Here is an 18,947-nt window from a genome sequence, read left to right as displayed (position 1 = left end):
TTATAAGAAGTGTTTAAGGAATGAAAATAAAAATATAATGAAATAAATTAGTGAAAAATAAATGTAAGAGACGCACCTGATTATGATACTCGATACCCATGCTCAATGTATTTATGAGAATTGCCAAGAGTATACCCTGTTGAAAATACTTGTGCTCGACGAGTTTCTTGATCCAACGTCTTATACAACGTAATCCGCAGATGCAACGATTTCCGATAGTTCTGAAGAACCTACGAGTTCTCGAGGATTTTCGCCATCTTTCACCGTTATCCGGCCACTGATCGAGACCGCTTTGGGCGTCGCAGCAACAAGAACAATTTTCCAAATCGGAAGACAACCACTGTGAACGATCCTCCAAAATAATATGTCGTTCGGTGATACCTGTTTCAATTACGATTGATTTATCCTCAAACTTATCAATTAGGATCCTTAACGTATCCTAAATCTCGATTGTTCAAAATAATTTTGAATATACTTATTCTTTAATATCTTACTGATCAAAATATTTGTCTCTTACCTTTAGTAAGTGAATTTAAAAAAGAATCTAAAGCCAATTGACCGGTTGGCAAGGCAGCGCTGAGTGCTCCACTGAGTGCCAGTAATTCTTGACACGTCATTGCTTCCTTCGTACCCAACTCAACTTGCATCTGCTGTGACAAACGTAAATGGAAAAACTTGTCATACGATATATTCCTGTGTTAATTGAATTAAAATTATTTTAACGTAACTGGAATCCAATAATAATAATAATAATATTAATAATAATATTAAGCACGACTGAGAGAGATGGATCTAAAACTACATGATAATTTAATCAAAATAAAACTATAGACAAGAACAAAAATAATACACTTTTTTACAATAATACGATAGGTATAATTGAAGAAGAAGAAGAAAAAATAGAGAAAAAAAAAAAGAGAAGAAGCAATCCAAATTCTAAAATAGAATATTTGATAAATCTATGTATGTACTTGTGTGCAAATAGAAAATAAATAGAGAATACCTGTGTATGGTCGGACAGCGGGCTAGACCAAACATTGCCGTCACCGGTTTGCGTCATTTTTTCACTCGAACAAACGTTACGCTCAGTAGGAGCGACCGTGGGACCAGATTGCATCGTGTTCCCAACGCTATTGCTACCGTGTAGCAAAACCACGTCGCTGAACATAACGCTGCTCCTTCGTCGGTAGTGAGTACACGGTGGGCTCAGCAACGCGTTATTCGTCTAATTCGCGTGAGAAATAGACCAAATGAATCCTTTTCAATCCTTCTCCTTACTTCTTACTCCCCCATTCCTCCCCCATTCCTCCCCCATTCCACCCCCCCAGTTCATTCTTTTCACCAAAAGTTTAAGTACTCGTTTTAAATAATTCATAGTAAATCTCTCTGCTTAATCCTTTACGCCGTCTCCAAATTTTAAATCAATAAACGACATTAAATATGTAAAGAGAAAACTCGTCAAGTCTCTCTCTCTCACTCCCTTTCATTCTTTCACTCTCTATCTCTTTCTCTTTTTCGACAAAAGTTAGGAAGAAACGTGTCGAGCTTATTCAAATATTCTAATTACGTTTCAAGGCTAACAAACTAGAATCATGGAAACGTCTTTTATTCCCTTTTCAGTCCTAGCTGCTTGAATTTTATTAGGAAAAACGTATACGACAATGATTAATAATAATTGTTTATTATAGGCGTGTTATCTTCGAATAAATTTCGGATAATAAAAAGCATTGGATTCCACATTAAAAAAAAAAGGAAAAAGTAGCGCAGCAATTCTAATTAAAATTCGTTAAAACATAAATATAATATAACAATATTCACGTTCGAGAGCTACGTTAATCTACGTGATTTAAAGAAAGAAAAAAAAAATAGAAAAAAAAAGAAAGACAAAACTAAAAAAAGAAAAAATATATATCCAAATAAAAAGATATAAATATATCGAGGCGATGGGGGAGAAAAGAAAATGGTTTAAAGGTAAAATAGTGTAGGAATATACAAATGGGGGTACTCACGTCGGTAGCATTTGAAATGATATTGTCGCTGCCGTTACAGGAAACTGAAGCGGCACGATATAATCCCGGCCGATTGTACGAATTGCTTGACATTTCAGCCTCGGAAACTTCAGGACTCGCTCGTGGTGCAATACCCATGTTTCCATTACCAGCCCCATTGCTGGAAACGCCAGTGGTAATTCCAGGCTGCGATGCTGGTCCATTCGTAGCAAACTCTCCGTTAGATCCACTACCACAGATACCGGATGATTGCTGTTGCTGTTGTTGCTGTTGATGCTGTTGCTGTTCCGCATACTCTAACGCTGCCAACAGTCTAGGGCATCTTCCGTGATGAATTTTTTTGTCTGAAAGTTGTAAGAGAACAAACGAGGCCGTTCAGCGTTGATAAAAGATAAAAAGAACAGAATAAGAGAGAAAATATCACGATAAAAACTATCAAAGATCACTGATAAATTTCACTCGATGATATTATTATTCCAAATGACGATAAAATGAAAAAGAAAAAAAAGAAAAGAAATAGAAAGAAACCAAAGGTAGATAAAAAGGAAGGCTTTGATTAAACGAATTCCTTGTTAGCCGAATAAAAGAGCGTAAGCCGGCCTAATTAAAGCATCCTTGAAAAGTAGCTAGCTAGGTGCATTAAAGCTACTGCTTAAAACGCTTAATAATTGTAACGACGTACGATCCCCTGGCCGGCTTTATTATTCGAAACATTTACACGAGCCCTAAACCAGAGAATCGACCTTTTATCCAAATTCTACCGACCTCCACCCCCCTCCCCTCCCCTTCCCTCTCCATCACCTACCCCACCTCATTCCTACCATTTCCAATTCAATATAAATTCAAATAAGCGAATATTTCGAAACTGTGTATAATCCGATTATTCCCCCACCGCATTTATTCCTGCCTTTTTCTCTTTCTGTGTCTAATCAAAACGACGTTTTATTATTTTCTTTATCTTTAACCCAACTAAATGCGGATTAATTGAAAACATTGCGATTATGATCAGATATTCAATTTTTTGTTCTGTTTTTCCCTATACAAGGTAATGGATAAAACGCATATATATTATATATGTATATATAATATTCTCTAATGAAAGATAGATAGATAGAGATAGAGATAGAGAGAGAAAGACAATAGGGTAAACGATCGATAAGAAACACTCACCACCGGGTGCTGCTCTGTTTGAGCCTGCTCCACTGGGAGCCGACCGGAACGGCTGACCTTGTTGTTGTTCCTTAAGCAAATTTTGCTCGCGTTTCTGCTGCCTTCTGTATTTCCATAATCTGTACCTCTTCATCAGTCTTCTTTTACCTCTTCTCCAAAGATGTGCAATATATCTGATATCGCGAGAAAATTTAATATTTTCCTTTTTTCCTTCTTGTTACGTATTTTCCCTTTTTTATTTTCTATATATATATTCTTTTTGTTTTCTCTTTCCCCTTTTTCTTTTCTCATTCGATTCCCACGAGATCGAGACGTAATCAACGTGAACGAACATTAAATGAAGATTTCCATTACGATACGTGGACATTAGCACAAATTCGAGCCATCATTTTGGCCACACAAAGTAAAGCGCGAGAAATGATTTTCTACGTTTACGAAGTTAATCGATCGAAATGAGATCGAATAATAATGATATATCTACACGATGAATTATCTAATACGGAAAAAAAATATTCCTATTGGAAGAATGAAATCAAATTGATTTTTATTATCTTTAACGCGAATCCTATATTCGCGGGAGAAAAAAAAATATAAAAGTTAGTTGGAAACGATGTAATATCAAAGTAATCGTATATGTTTGAATGAAGTTAAAATAATGATTATTACACGGGTGACCTCTTTTATACGAAACTCGTTTCATTCTTTTCTTCCAAATGTTTGAAACGTTTGGTAGGAAATAAAAAAGGAATAAGGGGAGAGGTTTAGACCTTCTTGTGTGTGTGTGTGTGTGTATGTTGACGTAAAACGCTTACTTGACAATTTCGGCGTAACAGGTAGTTGGTTCGGATGTATTCGTAGACGAAGCCAGAGTCGAAGTCGAATGAAATCGAGCGCGTTCTAATCTCATTCTTTCCATCTCCCGTTTTTTCGTCTCGGAAAATTGCGTTGCTATCACGACCAGGCAAAGATTGATCATAAAAAAGGAGCCGATCTAAAGGAATCACAATATATAAAGTGATTTTAAATAACTAAATCGAATATCGTTAAATCAATCCATAATATAAATAAATAAATAAATAAATAATAATAATATTGTTGTCTGTATATTCAATGAATAAAATTTCATTCTCCGTTCATCTAATAAGAAATTTTAATTAACCCTTTGCGCTATATATAAATACATATTTGTCTAATTGATTTTCTCTACCAACTTTTATCGAATTTATATTTATTTCAGTGTCTCACATATCATAATTCAAATAATTATAATTTTATTATTATTTAATATTTTTTTCCTAATATAATACATAATTTTTAATTAAACGTAACAGTGTTAAGAATTCAAGTTTATATGCATCTTCTCTGAAGGAAACTGTTTGATATTGATTTGTTTCGCTCTAGAAGTTTTAAGGAAAAGTAGTTTCGTCGAGTCAGAGATAACTTCATAGTGCAAAGGATTAAACTATCTTATTCATTCATTCTTTTCATTCGCTCACGTACTAATAACAATTCATCCAAACGTCTCTTATGCAATAAATAAATAAATAAACGAATAAAAATACAAACTATCTCTAAAAGTGTAATATAATAAATGAAAAAAAAACAAATAAATAAAATGAAAAAAGTAACATCAAAGGAATATATACTTACGACGATCAAAAGGACAAAATATATCCAATCCCAAAAAGAATGAGCATCCTGGACGTAGTACATAATATCCGTCCATCCTTCCAGACTGATCACCTGCGAGAGGCTCTGTTTGTTATCATCTACAAACCTGTCTATCCTTTCTTCTCGCAATGATTGTTATCGAAGGATTCACGATTAAATAATCTCTTTGAGGTATTATATTTTCTATGTCATGCTATTTTGTTATTGTTGTTTCTTTTTTTCTTTTTTTATCCGATATTCGTATCGTTATACGATTATCGTTGTTACTAATTGTAAGAATAACGATAGACATTATGAACGGTAGAATAATCATAATAATAATAATCATAATAATAATAATAATAATAATAATAATAATAATGCATCGACATTTACGAGTTAATCCCAGTACGATATTCATTAGATTAAAATGAATGATGCCACTCACGAGAAATATGGCCACCCAGGCCAAGCCAATATTATCGAACGAAATAGTCCCTTGGAAAGGATTATTGCCCTGACCCTTGCACTCGGTATAATAGTAATTCCAGTTAACGCAGGTCTCGTTGCTGATAATCGTCGCATTGTTGTTCGGTAATGCTGTATTATTGCAGACCAGATTTCCTGAAAATTAATACTAGAGTTCAAACGATGCGTGAACGACGACAGATCGTGCATCGATCTACATATTTCTGTAGAACGACGACCAGGAGGAATATAAATTGCTTTCCAAGTGGCGATCGCGAGATTGCCCATTTGAAATAGGGGTAGGGGGGGGGGTTGGAAAAGAAGGGAGCAAAAAAAAAGAAAAACCTTCCGTCCCAATTTCCGAGGGGAACAAAATTTCATTCAGTTTTGGGATATACGATTCGCGGAATAAATTTTGGTTTTGTATCTCGTATGCGTTACGTACCAACGGTTAAACGATTTTAATGACGATCGGAGAAAAGGATTATTAAAATTCGTTAAAACAAAATTATTGGAATTTCGATTGCGTGATTGTGCATTAACACGGTACTGATTGTAACAGATAGTAGGAGAAAGAAAGGGTAAAAAAAAAAAGTTTGGTGAAATGTGTCGAGGAAAATACTTGCCGAACTTTAGTGGCGGCAAGTTGCTGCAAGAGTGCATACCGCTGTCGTCGGGACGGGAACAAATGTAGTCCTGACCCTGATACTCGAAGTACTTCTCCAGGTCGCTGGAAAATCAAGGAGGATCGGAATTAAATCGATCGACTTGCACCCACCAACCACCACGCTTTCTCGCTCATACAAAGTACGTACGTACAATAGGTGTACATAGGTGTCCCTTCAAATCTAAAGGCTTGCGTGTATATACGTATGCTTTATGCACGGACTAATGCACGGATGCACTTTCGTTACATGCTTCGTTTATGCGTCACAATTACACCCTATCATCTATGCGTATCGTTGTGTAAGGCCGCCCGATAGATATACACGTATTGTTTCTTATATACCTACATATATGCATACATACATACATATACATCAGAACAAACATATTATATTCTCTTATGCATGTCCTACTACTACTGCTGCTGCTGCTGCTGCTGCTTTTGTTGCTTTCTTAGTATGCATGTATATATGTATGTATTCACTTATCTAAGTAGAAGATTTTTATATACATATACATATACATATATAACATACAGACGATTACGTATACGTATATGTACGCGCGCACATACTCACTCACGTTTAATGTACATACCTGTATACAAAGAGACACATGAACGAGTTAGTAGATAAAAGTTAAAGCCAAATGCATGTGTCGACACGAGACAGCGTGCACGCGAACGACTAGGTGACGACGTTGAACGGAAATATATGCGAGACGCGATATAAAATAAACTTAATTTAATAATTTATAACGAAGACAAAAAGAAGGAAACTAAAAAGTAGCATTTAAAGGATTTCGAGCGTTATCGCGAAAGTATAAGAATTATTTTTATCGCATTATTACTACAATTCGTATTACATTTTTAAAAGTAAAATACTAAATAACTGTGCCTATCTACATTTATTTCCCTTTTACTCTATCTATCTTTTTCTTCCTCTCTTTCTTATAAATGCATAAATGTATTATATGTAAACGATGTTTCCGCGTAAAATCAATTTCGAAATAGAATCAGATATTGGATATTTTTCCAAAAATTGTAAAATGTATGAGAAAGAGAGAGAGAGAGAGAGAGAGAGATACGCAGAGTTTTTTAATCTAATATAAAATTTCCGAACTTGCATTATGCATCGTGTGCCAACTAACCCATTTTATTAGTGCTGCGTGTTAAGTCGATAATCTCTTAGGGTGGAACGATATCGTGTGTCATTTTTATTTAACGTCGAGTAGGTCGATTAATCATAATCGTTTTAACCTTTTCTATGCTCTATCTCTTTCTTACGTACCATCTTTATCTTTAATAATAAAATGTTAAATAATACTCAAATAGCACGAACGCAATCTACTAAAAATTGTATACTTTATCGAAGAACATTTCAATATTGTTACAAAATTCAAAAAAAGTATTCGATATATTCGCGTCGTAATTTAGATTTGTATTAAAAAAAAAAAAAAAAAAAACCATAGAGAAAGAGAGAGAAAAAAAATACTTAATAACTAAAAAGCAGTTATATCTAAGAGACAAGAAGTTACACGTGTTCATTAAAACTTTCTGCTAGTTGAAAACTTTAAAATTATACATGTAAACGCGTGACGCTAGTCGTTTCGTAAAAATTCAACACGTTATAAAGCTAATTCTACTGTAAATTTACTTTCATAGAATAAATGTGGTTGTAAATTTCGATAACAATTAAGCAAACATTTTGATATTACTTTTTTTTTTTTTTTTTTTTTTTCAATATATTTTAATACAATTAATTTATTAATTTATCACATTTACGAAAGAAAATGAAATTTTGTAAAACGTAATGTAAAATAACGACGAAAACAAACGTATTTCCTCGTAAACACGTATTTGAATTTCAATTTAACAGAAACTCGTATTAATAATTAGTGAACCCAACAAAATACCGATGCGAGAAAATACGTTTTAACGTGTGGAAGCACCCAAAAGAGCAAGCCGAAACTTGTAAACTAATTGTAAAGCAAACGTACTATATTAACAACTGGCCAGGGTGATTCGAGCGTAACTCATTTGATATGAAGAATTCCTAATAGATTATTTATTTATGAAATACGTAAATCAAATCAATTATTTATAACGATTATATCCTAATTGTGTAAAAATAATTAAATAAATAATCATTACAATGAAAAATATGTCGAAGATATTTCAATAAAAATATTCAATACGCGTTAAATGGACCGAATGAATATTTCCAATCGAGAAAGATTGAAAGTCATTTAAAAAGAAAATGAACTTTCCACGTGAATCCTCATAAAGTATGCAAATGCTATTAACCGGAATCTTGAGAATTCCCATTGTAATTTGTAGATCGTGCGATCGTCGAAGTGCGCTGAATTCCACGCTTTAAATAGTTTCTCATCACCATCGTGATAATGCGAAGTAATAGAGTATAAACTTATCGTGCCGCTATCGTGGTCTAATAACGTCTAAATTCATTCAATAATAATCGCATGCAATAGACTGGTGATTATATTATACATATCCTTTTTAACATACGCGTATACACACACACACACACACACATAGACAATCGCATATATGATAAGTAATATACTATATATTATATTATATATAAGTATGTACCTATATATCTAACCATCCTGTTAATCCGTTTTATCATTTTATCTTTTTTACAGGCATCTTATTCCTCGTTTATAAAAAATTCAGCAGGGTATCTTTGGTCCGATCATTTATCAACCCCCACGTACTCTAATAACCGATACTTTTTTTTTTTATCCACCCTTCTTGTAGAAGTAAATAACTAAAAAAGGTCCTTCAAGGATAAGATAATATATTTGCGTCCATTTTACTGTGTCGCGATCACGGGGATTTGGTTAATGGAATTATTTAAAAAAAAAAAAATAAAGAAAAAAAGGAAAGACAGAGACAGACTGGCAGACAGACAAACAGACGAAAAAAGAAAAAAGAAAATAGAAAGAAGAAGTACGAAAGGAATTGGAGCGATCTCAAAGGCAGACTTGTTAAGAATAATTGGAGTGCGAAAGGATTCGAATTCAAAGTTACGTGTCTGCCATTCCGCGAAAGCCCTTCAAGTTAAAGAGAGCAAAAGGGGTATCCTCCAACGACACGCGACTTAACCACACAGCATCGCATTCTACTTTGGTGATAGCGCGTGTTTGCTCTTGGATTTGATTATCTTGGCTGGCACGTTGCGCAACCCAGCAGAGACGACGTATATAAACGTATCTAACAAACATCCGTAGCATGCAAGCAAACGTTGAAGAAAGAAAAAGAATAGCTAGCTAGCTAGTTTCGAATTTCTTTAGTTACCCCATTTTTTTACCCCTCGACAATTTCGTAAAAAAGGAAAAAAACGAGAGATGATTTTGTTTCGATCGAACTTTCGATTTTCGACCGATAAAACGTTCGAAAATAACCGTTGAAAATAACGGTATAAGCATCGATAAATTCACCTTGGTTAGTTGTAATAGCAAAGGTTATAACAAACGCCCCGTTTCCCCCCACCCAATACGAACTATACAACTATCGATGAGTTTTCATTAACGTTCGTTCTCTCTAAGGTTTAGAAATTTCGCGCTCCGATTCTATACTCGCTATTATCGGACAATGGAAGGATATAAACGTCGATCCAATCCTATCCTATCCTTTCCTTTCCTTTCCTTTCAAATTTCAAGATGGTTTGGCATTTGAAACAACAAAAACTGACATTGAAGATAACGTTTTAAATTTAATTCTTATTGATCTTCCTTATAACTATTAGAAAACCCACCACAAAAGATACGAGCTTTTAAATGGAGTATTATTTTTCCTGACGTTTCATTTTGAATATTTCTTTATTTCGTTTCGACTGACTTCCCGTGATCGCGAATCCGGTTAATACGTGTTTCGTTATTTTTAGTTAGCTATTATAAGACTTTACTACTCGCGATAATTTGTTGGAAGGAAGTTACTATATAACGTATAAGTAAGTTTAATATCATAGTTATCATCTACGTGTATAGACATGTGTGCTTTTTGTACCGAGAATGATATATAAAGGTCGATAGAAATAATAGTCTTTGGGATTTTTCATCGCCCACCATCTAGATAAATATCATTACGTTCCTTAGTTTCTTACGTTCCCTACGTTAATTAGTTTGTCTCGTCAAATCAATCAACCGATCACCCGTTCAAGAAAGAATTACCTTTTTAAGATGACACGTGTCGTCTCTCTCTCTCTCTCTCTTTCTTTCTCTCTCGTTAAATCGTTATTCCACTATCGCCTGTTGCTTTCAAAGTTTCTAGTCACTCTACATAGTATAAAGTAGTGATGTTAGCTACGAGTAGTTAAATATCATCGTGCTAGTTTACCCTGCAAAACCGAACAGTATCGTCTTAAGAAACCACAAGACTTTCCTACTACCCCGTTCACTTTAAACCCCTGTCACTAAAACTTACCATTGACTTTAAACGATTTTCGATATTTTACGAAACTCTTACTTAGTCGAAATTAGATCTACTAATTATTTCAATTATATAATATCTTCATTCGTGCTGTTAATTATAAAAATATAATGAACTAATAATGAATTCAAACAAAAACAAACAAAAAAATGAGATAAATTAATTTTATGATTTATTTTACATTCGTCTCCATTATTCTTTCTCTTTTACGTTTATGAATAAATTTTTTCTACAAAACAATCCTTTTAGAAAAATTTTCAGCAAGCTCACATTATCACAAAAAAGAGATCGCGATTTATTTTATATCAAAATTATTTATAATATCATAAATTCAATTTTTGTATAATTTTTTGATTTATAATTAAACCATTATATCATAATTACTCTCTTTCTCTCTTTTTTCCTCATACTAATTAAAAATAATATCTATATCTTGGATAATTATAACAAAAAAATCGTAGCCCGACAAAAAAAAAATATATTTTTTCTCCTTTAAATGTCATCGCGGGGGGGGGGGGGGAAATATCAGAAATTTGCACGATATAATTTTCAGTCCTCGTTTTTTCGTTCCTTTGTCGAATCTCGTGAGCCCTTATACAGTCCATATTTTCATCCTCGTTCCGTCATCTCGTTAAACCCTTAATGACCTTTGACGACGATCGACTCTCATGGATAAGAGATCAGAAAAAAGCGACTTTCACGTCGAAATTAATCCGCCGTTATGAGCGGAACCCCGAATCGTTCGAACGTGACTGCGCGTATTATTACAAGACAAAGAAATAGAGAGAGCGAGAGAGAGAGAGAAAGAGAGAGAGAGGGAGAGAGAGAAAAAAAGCATCAAATTTAACGAGAGAATATCGTCCGGGTGATCGTTCGATATAATCAACCTGACGAAGAACTAAAGTTAACGACCCGTCCTTTTAATTATTCTAATATTTTTAATATACGCTCATATACACGAGAAAATAAAAATGAAATATCTAGTCTAGACGATTTTACGATAAAATATTAGAAAATCATTCGACGATCGATATGAAGTAGTTAGAAATAGAAAAAAAAATTTCTCCTCTCCCAAGATTATCCGAACGTAATACAGAACACGCATAGATAGATGAAAGAAGATAAATGTTACATCAATTAGATTGAGATAAAGGGGATGCAAATAGAAACAGACATAATGTATTCAGTCATAGTAATATATATGTATGTATGTATGTGAAAATAGATCAATCGGAGATACGTATAAAGAAAATTAGTGACAAGAGGTGACACACACACACACACACACACACGCACGTACACAGCGTACAATTATATATGTTTATATTTATAATAAAATCTATATCACACGCATACAAAATAAATTCAGCGATATAGTACAAGACAACGTTGTACGTTCACGTTTAACTGAAATATCTTTCTTATTATATGTCGCTGATAGAAAGAATTAATTTATATATATTATGTTCTGAGTAACGAACAATTAAATCGTCTCACAAAATTATTTACTTTTTCTTTAGTCATTTTATAAAAACAATATTGTACATTTTATATTATTTTACCGAATAATGTGCGATACAGAAAAAGTTAAGAAAACGGAATGATTAGTAAATTATTATATATTTGGTAAAATAACATTAAAAAATATATTATTGTTAGTGTAAAATTTACTTAGAAAAATGTCCCAAAAAACTTTCGAGACAATCCAATAAGTTTTATTTCTTTTCGAATGTTCCGAAAAATTAAGAAAAATATTTCAAGAAAAATATATATACTATATATATATATATATAGATAGATAGATAGATAGATATGTAGATATAGATATAGAAATCGAGAGAAAATAAGTAGAACACATCGATTTCGTGCATCGAAAAAATAAAAATAAAGAAAAAAATAACCCCTTCCCGTATGAGACGGACCCGTCTTGCAGACTTTGCGATCGAAAAGAGAGAATTGAAAGAGACGATCCAGATTCTTTTTTCTCTTTTTTTCTTCTTTTCTTTCTTTCTTTTTCCTTTTTCTTTTTTTCCGAATGGACAAGAACGACGACGACGACACGATCGATTCACGAACAAATCCGCTCAGAATCTCATCCTTTCTTCCAACGAACGTCAGAGATCGTAATCCGCGTGCCATGTTATTACGTCGAACCGCACACGGAGACCATAAAGAACCGATACTCGTCTCGTCCTATAGAAAACTCGACCATTTATGAAACAACTATAGTATGTTAGGTCAAGGAACAATTTTTTCACATATACAAAAAAACTATTTTTATTTTAACCAGTTAACCGACTGATGATTGACTGACTGACTGACTGACACGTTAATTCAAAATTATTTTATTTCTATACAGCTGACTCTGTATACTCGTCGTGTAAAATAAAATATTACCATTTATTAGAAACATATATATACTCCAAATTTCAATGATAAATAATAAAAATGTCATTTTATGATACGTTTCCTTTATATTATTCAATAAAATCCATTATGTATTTACGTCTTTAATATTTCTCATTCGTAAAATTTATTATTTTTAAACATGTTTTAAATCTTTGATAATGATAATCTTTTCAATAATCAATTATTCATTTTTGATAGAATAAAAATGTAATCCTTCCTCGTTTTTCTTGACTTTTTTCGTCTAATAGGAACATTTTCCCTTTAGGTTTGACATTTATACCCGTTCTTGCTTGATGTAAATTACGCATCCCGTAAGAAATTTGTATTAAAACCTATTTCTGCGATGGTTAACTGGTTAAACGAATAATATCCGCGTCCGAGATCAATGGCGACAAAAATTAGTCGTCCAATTTATCCACGCTTATTTGTTCATTTCAACGACAACAAGTTTTACGAAAATCGTCAAATAATTTTCAAACCTAACGCGTTAAAATAAAATCATTCGACTCTCCGCAAATGACTTTTTATTTATCCCGTCGTAAATGAAAAAAAAAAAAAAAAAAGAAGAAGAAAGAAAGAAAAAAGAGGGGAAAAAAACCGCAAAAGTAGAAAACGAGATAGCGTTGAAAATAAAATGGAGAAAATATTGATCGGTTGGTTTGAAGATAAGCGTAAAGTCGTCATTCGGTCTGGACATATGTACATTTCTAGACGTGTGTGGACGTCTCGATGGCATATCCATTCGCTCGACGTTTCGAAAAATTCGAAAATTCGAATGTTTTTGAGCAAACGACGTACGAACAGGAATGTACCCATTGTCCGTCAGGCAGCATGCTTTATTAAAACACACTACAATCACAGCCGCAAAACGGTCTTGCGAAGAAACAGAGAGGTGTGTATAATATATATATTTCTGTGTATAAATATACATATATATAAAATGAGTCACAGGAGTATTCGTATCACATACTGTCAATTTAAAACAATCAATATTTTCTAGTAATACGATATTTCCAAATTCTTATTTAACCCAAAAACATATTTTAAGATTGTTATACTTTCAAATCGATGTCAATTTTATTGCAACAAGATATTTAATTTTTGCAGAATTATAATTTTTTCTTAAATAATTACAAATTAATCTCGCAATAAAATGTTCTTTTGCAATCACAAATTAATATATCAATTTGAAAAATTAATAATCCTAAAATAAATTTGTCCATATAAGAATAAGAAAAGTTTGTATTACAAGTGATATATCAATTATGTTAAATTTGCAATGGGAGTGGTTACGAATATTTCTGCGACATATACATATACATATACATATCATAGATATATATATATATATATACATATACACTTTATCTATTTATGTAAGTATGTATGTATATATAATTGTTTCTATCAAACGATTATGTACATATGGATGCACGTGTATATATATATATATATTCGATGATATATGTATAGTATATAATATAATTGACATAAGTTTATATATATATTTATATGTGTGTATGTGTGTATGCATGTGTGTATGTGTTTGTATGTATGTACAGCACATTGTTCTCTACTAGAGCTTACTAAATGCGTGATCGAACCGAGTACTCGTCCGAGAGTAACCTGCAACAGCGAAACAACAGCCTGTCACTGCTCCCCAAGTGTTACATACTTATTTCTACGTTTTATTATTTTTTTTTTTTTTTAACTTTCTAGTTACGATAGAAGGAAAATGAAAAATAGTAAAGAGGGTTGGTCGGGTTGAAAGGTGCCGAGAACAAAATAGAAAAGACGTATCGTATTGTATTATAACACGATAACATTTGAAATATATTTTACTCTCTCGTATAATTAGAGAAGAATAAAAACAAAAAAATATATATAAATATAATAATAATATTAATAATTATTATAAGATTATTATTATTATTATTATTATTATTATTTCGAGTCGTAATTTTTTTTGTATCACTTGGTCGATATCGATGAGTTTTTGTGCGCGCGCAAAGAATACGAAACAGGTATATGCATATACGTTTGCATACACACGCTTACTTGCTTGAATATTGCACGACCTTGGATTTAATGAACTCCGTGTGCATTTCTTTTTTTTTTTTTTTGATACTTCCTTTTTTTTTTTTTGGTATATTTTTATTTTTTATATCCTTCTTCTATATAACCTCCCGTGGCTCTCCCCATTGAGTGTAGCTTTCCAGACACCGCTTAGTACTCGTTAGAATAAAAACTATGAAAATATGTAGATGGGTTTATATCACCCTTGCTGTTAACTTTGTTAATTTAACACGCGACATTATCTTTTTCGCGGGCATGGATATTAACGAGTTTGCTCTTGCGTAGCAATTTTCGTTTCCACTATACGCTATCCCAACCATCATAGTAAATAAATTTACCCGAAACGAGAGAGACAGTAAGAAGAAGATATGTTTTCGTACGTGTGCAAATACACTAACCGTAAAAAGTTTGAATTTTTATCATAAATTTGTTTCTTTAAAAAATATGGAACGTTAACGAGTTAAATTGTGTGTTTTTAAGAAATATTAATATTTTTTGTAGATCCATAATATTCCTTTTATAAGTTACACATCCCCTAATATAAAGCATCTTTGGTAACTTGTAAAAAATACATGGGAAAAATATTCAATTAAAAACACTCGACAAAATGATTTCCATGGTGCATAAAATTTGCCAGACTATCGTTCAAAATAAATATGTTTGTTGTTATCATAAAAGTGCAATTTGTTGCAAAAAGAAATAACTCCTTTAAGTTTTTTATTTTTGACAAAATAATAAATTCACCTCGGTTATCCTAAAGACATTTATACGTTTGTTATAAATATCCTGTTTCTCATAAAATTTACGTTGACAATTAACTAAACTTTCGGGAGGTAGTGTACACACATGTAACAACATATGTAGGATATCTTTCGGTGTTGGATGACGTGGAAAAACCCGACACGAGACGAATCGTGTTCGTACGAAGAAACTTTCAAGATGGATACTCGTAGGAAACAAAAAATGGACGCTGAGAGTATCTTAAAGAGAGAGAGAGAGAGAGAGAGAGAGAGAGAGAGAGAGAGAGAGATAGATAGACACTGATAGCGAAAGTCTCGACAACTTTTTTCCTTCGTGTACTTTAACCCGCTTTAAATGTACTAAATTGAAAGTCCTATTAATTTATTACATCTTAGGAAAGAAGAAAGGAAGGGTGGTGGAAGGAGGGTTCGAGGGTTGAACCGCAAACGCGTACGCTCAGAAAATATTCTCTTCTTGATGGAACTTGAGAATTTTCTATTATTTTTATTATCGTATAATTTATTCGGTATAAAAATTACTGACTGATACACATTTTCAAGAGAAGTCATTTTCTTAATGGATTTTATTTATGAAAAGTTGGACAATTTTTAAAAAGTCGCTTTACGGGGTTCATAGGACATCCATATTTTATTTTTTGTATTTAACAATCCTCCGTCTCTTAAAGAGAAAGGAACATTGAACGAAATTTTGTAAATAAATCGTAATATTTGTAAAGATTATTAGACTTCATCAGTCGTTACCTTCTCTCTCTCTCTCTGTTTTTCTCTCTCGGCACGTTTCCGAAAATTGTATTCAGTTTGTTCATTAAAGATTATCGTGTCTTAATTTATGTATTTATGTACCTCGGTAATGATCACAAACTGGCAAGCATCAATTGCGAAGCGTCAAAGAAGAAGCATTTTAGTTTATTGCAAAAGGAGAGTTCGAATTACGAGTCAGTAAAATCTTATAGGCGAGGCAAAAGAAAATATTTCATCCAATAAAATGATGTGAATCGTTTTGAATGTATTGAAAACGTTGATAAAACGTAATAGTAGTAGTAGTAGTAGTAGTAGAAGTAGTAGTAGTAGTAATAGTATTAGTAGTATTATTATGGTAATTGTAGTATTTTTTCGCGGCTTTAAGTATATACGCGTAATTTCTACGCGTGCATGCTTTTTTAAATATTATATATATGTGTATAAGTAAATATATAATAGAAGTATGTATAAAGGCGGGTATGAACGTATATAATAGTATACAGATTCTCGAATGCATGCAAATGAATTAAAAGAAGTGACTGCGAGTGTAGAATAAAAGATGTATTATTAATTTGTACGTGGAATAATTATTATTGTTCGATTGGTTCGGGAACAAATTCGTTTCGTGCTAGAGAGTAATTGTCTTATATTGTCTTTACTTCGTATTTAACAAAATAAAAAAAAAAGAACAAAAATATGCGCGCACACACCTACTTGCAATAAATATGTTGTTGAAGAGTAGCGTCTGTGGAAATTATAAATTAAATAGCGTTAAAGGGGGTCTGGGGTGAGGTGATAGAGCAACGTTAAATCAAAGGTTTTTGATTAGGAATTGAATGGAAGAAAAATCAAATTAAAAAAAAAAGAAAAAATGACCAACGATATCGGAAGTAAATCTCGACGTAAAATAAAAACCAAATTAATCTCTAACTAAAATTCAAAGATATGAATTTAATGTATGCAATCACGAATCGCGATTGTTTTCAATAAAAACAAAAATCCAAATGAATTAAAAAAAAAAAACAAATCTCATACGCAAAGATATTATTTACAAATTCAAATCTATAGATTTTGGAATATACAAAAATCTAACAAATTTAATATTATAATCGCGAGAGAGAAAAAAAACGCGTTAATGCTTCGTTAAAATTAAAACTAAATCGTTAGATGAACTTTAATTCGTAGATAAAATCATTGAAAGAAATATCGAACGTATTGTTCTAGTTGAGAAACCGTTTGTAGTTTCTTATTGTTTCTCATAGACGAAAATGTCGAATGGAAATATAACAAAGAGGAGAAATAATTATTATTATCGAGTTTCGGTGGTCGCTTATTTCATTTAACGAAGCTGTTCTTCGATCATATCTTCAAAGTTATTTCCTATAGATAGATAGATATCGCGACTCGTCGCATTTCGTTCGGCGCCTTTTCTCCAAAAGCAGATAATCAATGACGACGTTTGTCCGAAGGAGACGAGGACGTCGTCGTCGTCGTCGATAAGACGCCGACCTTCATAAACGCCCTAGTAAAGGGATTCAGATACAAATGAAGAAACGTGGAATTTATCATCGAATTCCATTTCATTTTCTGATTAATGATTACGACTGAACATAATATTCTGTAATAATATATCCGTGTCTTTACCCTATACATCTATCAAAATATTAAGTTAAATTTCACGAAATATTATAACAGAATGCGAAACTTCAAAATAATAATTCGAGATCGTTATAGAGATTGATCGTATTGTCGATCGTAATCGATAATCGATGAACGCGAATGAAATAAATTAGAAAAATTTGTAATATTATTATTTGGGGAGAGTAGGGGGAAGGAGGGTAAAACGTTGCTCCAAATAACGAGAAAATTTGTCGATGAAATACAAATAAACTTATATGTAATAGGAAAAAAAAAAAACCATAGTTATGGAATAAATATCAGGAATGGATGATTACGAGAATTATTAATAACTAAAAGATAGAAAATATGAAAGTAAATAACATTGGAAAAATAGTGTGATTATATGGATATGGAATGAAACAAATAGCCAAGGAAAAAAGAATAAGAAGACTTAAGAAGAAAGAATAACAAATAAACTAATAAAAAAAAATTGTCTGGCTGAAGGACAAACCCGGAGTTGTTATTTTTTTTCTTTTTTTTTTCGTCATCTTGTCTATCTATTTTATTTGGTTTTTAACTCTTTATCTCCGCTTTCGTCATTTCGTTCAACAACCAGACGTCGGACTTGACTTTTACTTACTCGGGGTACTTGACGTTGGGAAGAGCCTTGAGGAAGCAACGTTGACGTAGAATTCCCTCCCAGAGTTGGACACCGACGATACCGAATATGAAAAATACGAAGAAGCACAAGAGTAGGACGTTGCCTAGCATGGGAAGAGTGTCGAGTAGCAGCATCACAAGAATTCGCATACCTGTTGGACACGTTCCAATTGGAAATGTTATTAACTGGTTATCACTTTTGAGAATGAGAAAGAAAGTTATATCTGTATATATAGTTATACATATATACATATATATATA

General features: G+C 32.5%; 1 protein-coding gene across 6 annotated transcripts in view; it reads right to left on the bottom strand.

The window, feature by feature from the left end:
* LOC106788017 (voltage-dependent T-type calcium channel subunit alpha-1G-like) overlaps positions 1-18,947 on the bottom strand; it is a 67,021-nt gene that overhangs the window by 27,666 nt on the left and 20,408 nt on the right. Inside the window, exons 5-15 of one of the 6 annotated variants that reach the window (XM_014750891.1) lie at positions 18,667-18,838; positions 14,416-14,454; positions 5,924-6,027; positions 5,278-5,453; positions 4,830-4,922; positions 3,992-4,170; positions 3,180-3,352; positions 2,010-2,353; positions 1,004-1,225; positions 518-650; positions 77-381 (exon numbers count right to left, since the gene is read on the bottom strand). In XM_014750891.1, the coding sequence (XP_014606377.1) occupies positions 77-381; positions 518-650; positions 1,004-1,225; positions 2,010-2,353; positions 3,180-3,352; positions 3,992-4,170; positions 4,830-4,922; positions 5,278-5,453; positions 5,924-6,027; positions 14,416-14,454; positions 18,667-18,838 (1,940 nt within the window). The remainder of the gene's footprint in view (positions 1-76; positions 382-517; positions 651-1,003; positions 1,226-2,009; positions 2,354-3,179; positions 3,353-3,991; positions 4,171-4,829; positions 4,923-5,277; positions 5,454-5,923; positions 6,028-14,415; positions 14,455-18,666; positions 18,839-18,947) is intronic. The other 5 variants (XM_014750892.1, XM_014750894.1, XM_014750895.1 and 2 more) reach the window with 5 other exon arrangements.

Source organism: Polistes canadensis, unplaced genomic scaffold (assembly GCF_001313835.1).
Source record: "Polistes canadensis isolate GaletaPanama2010 unplaced genomic scaffold, ASM131383v1 scaffold_122, whole genome shotgun sequence".
Lineage (NCBI taxonomy): Eukaryota > Metazoa > Arthropoda > Insecta > Hymenoptera > Vespidae > Polistes > Polistes canadensis.
This window is presented reverse-complemented; position numbering and strand designations above follow the sequence as displayed.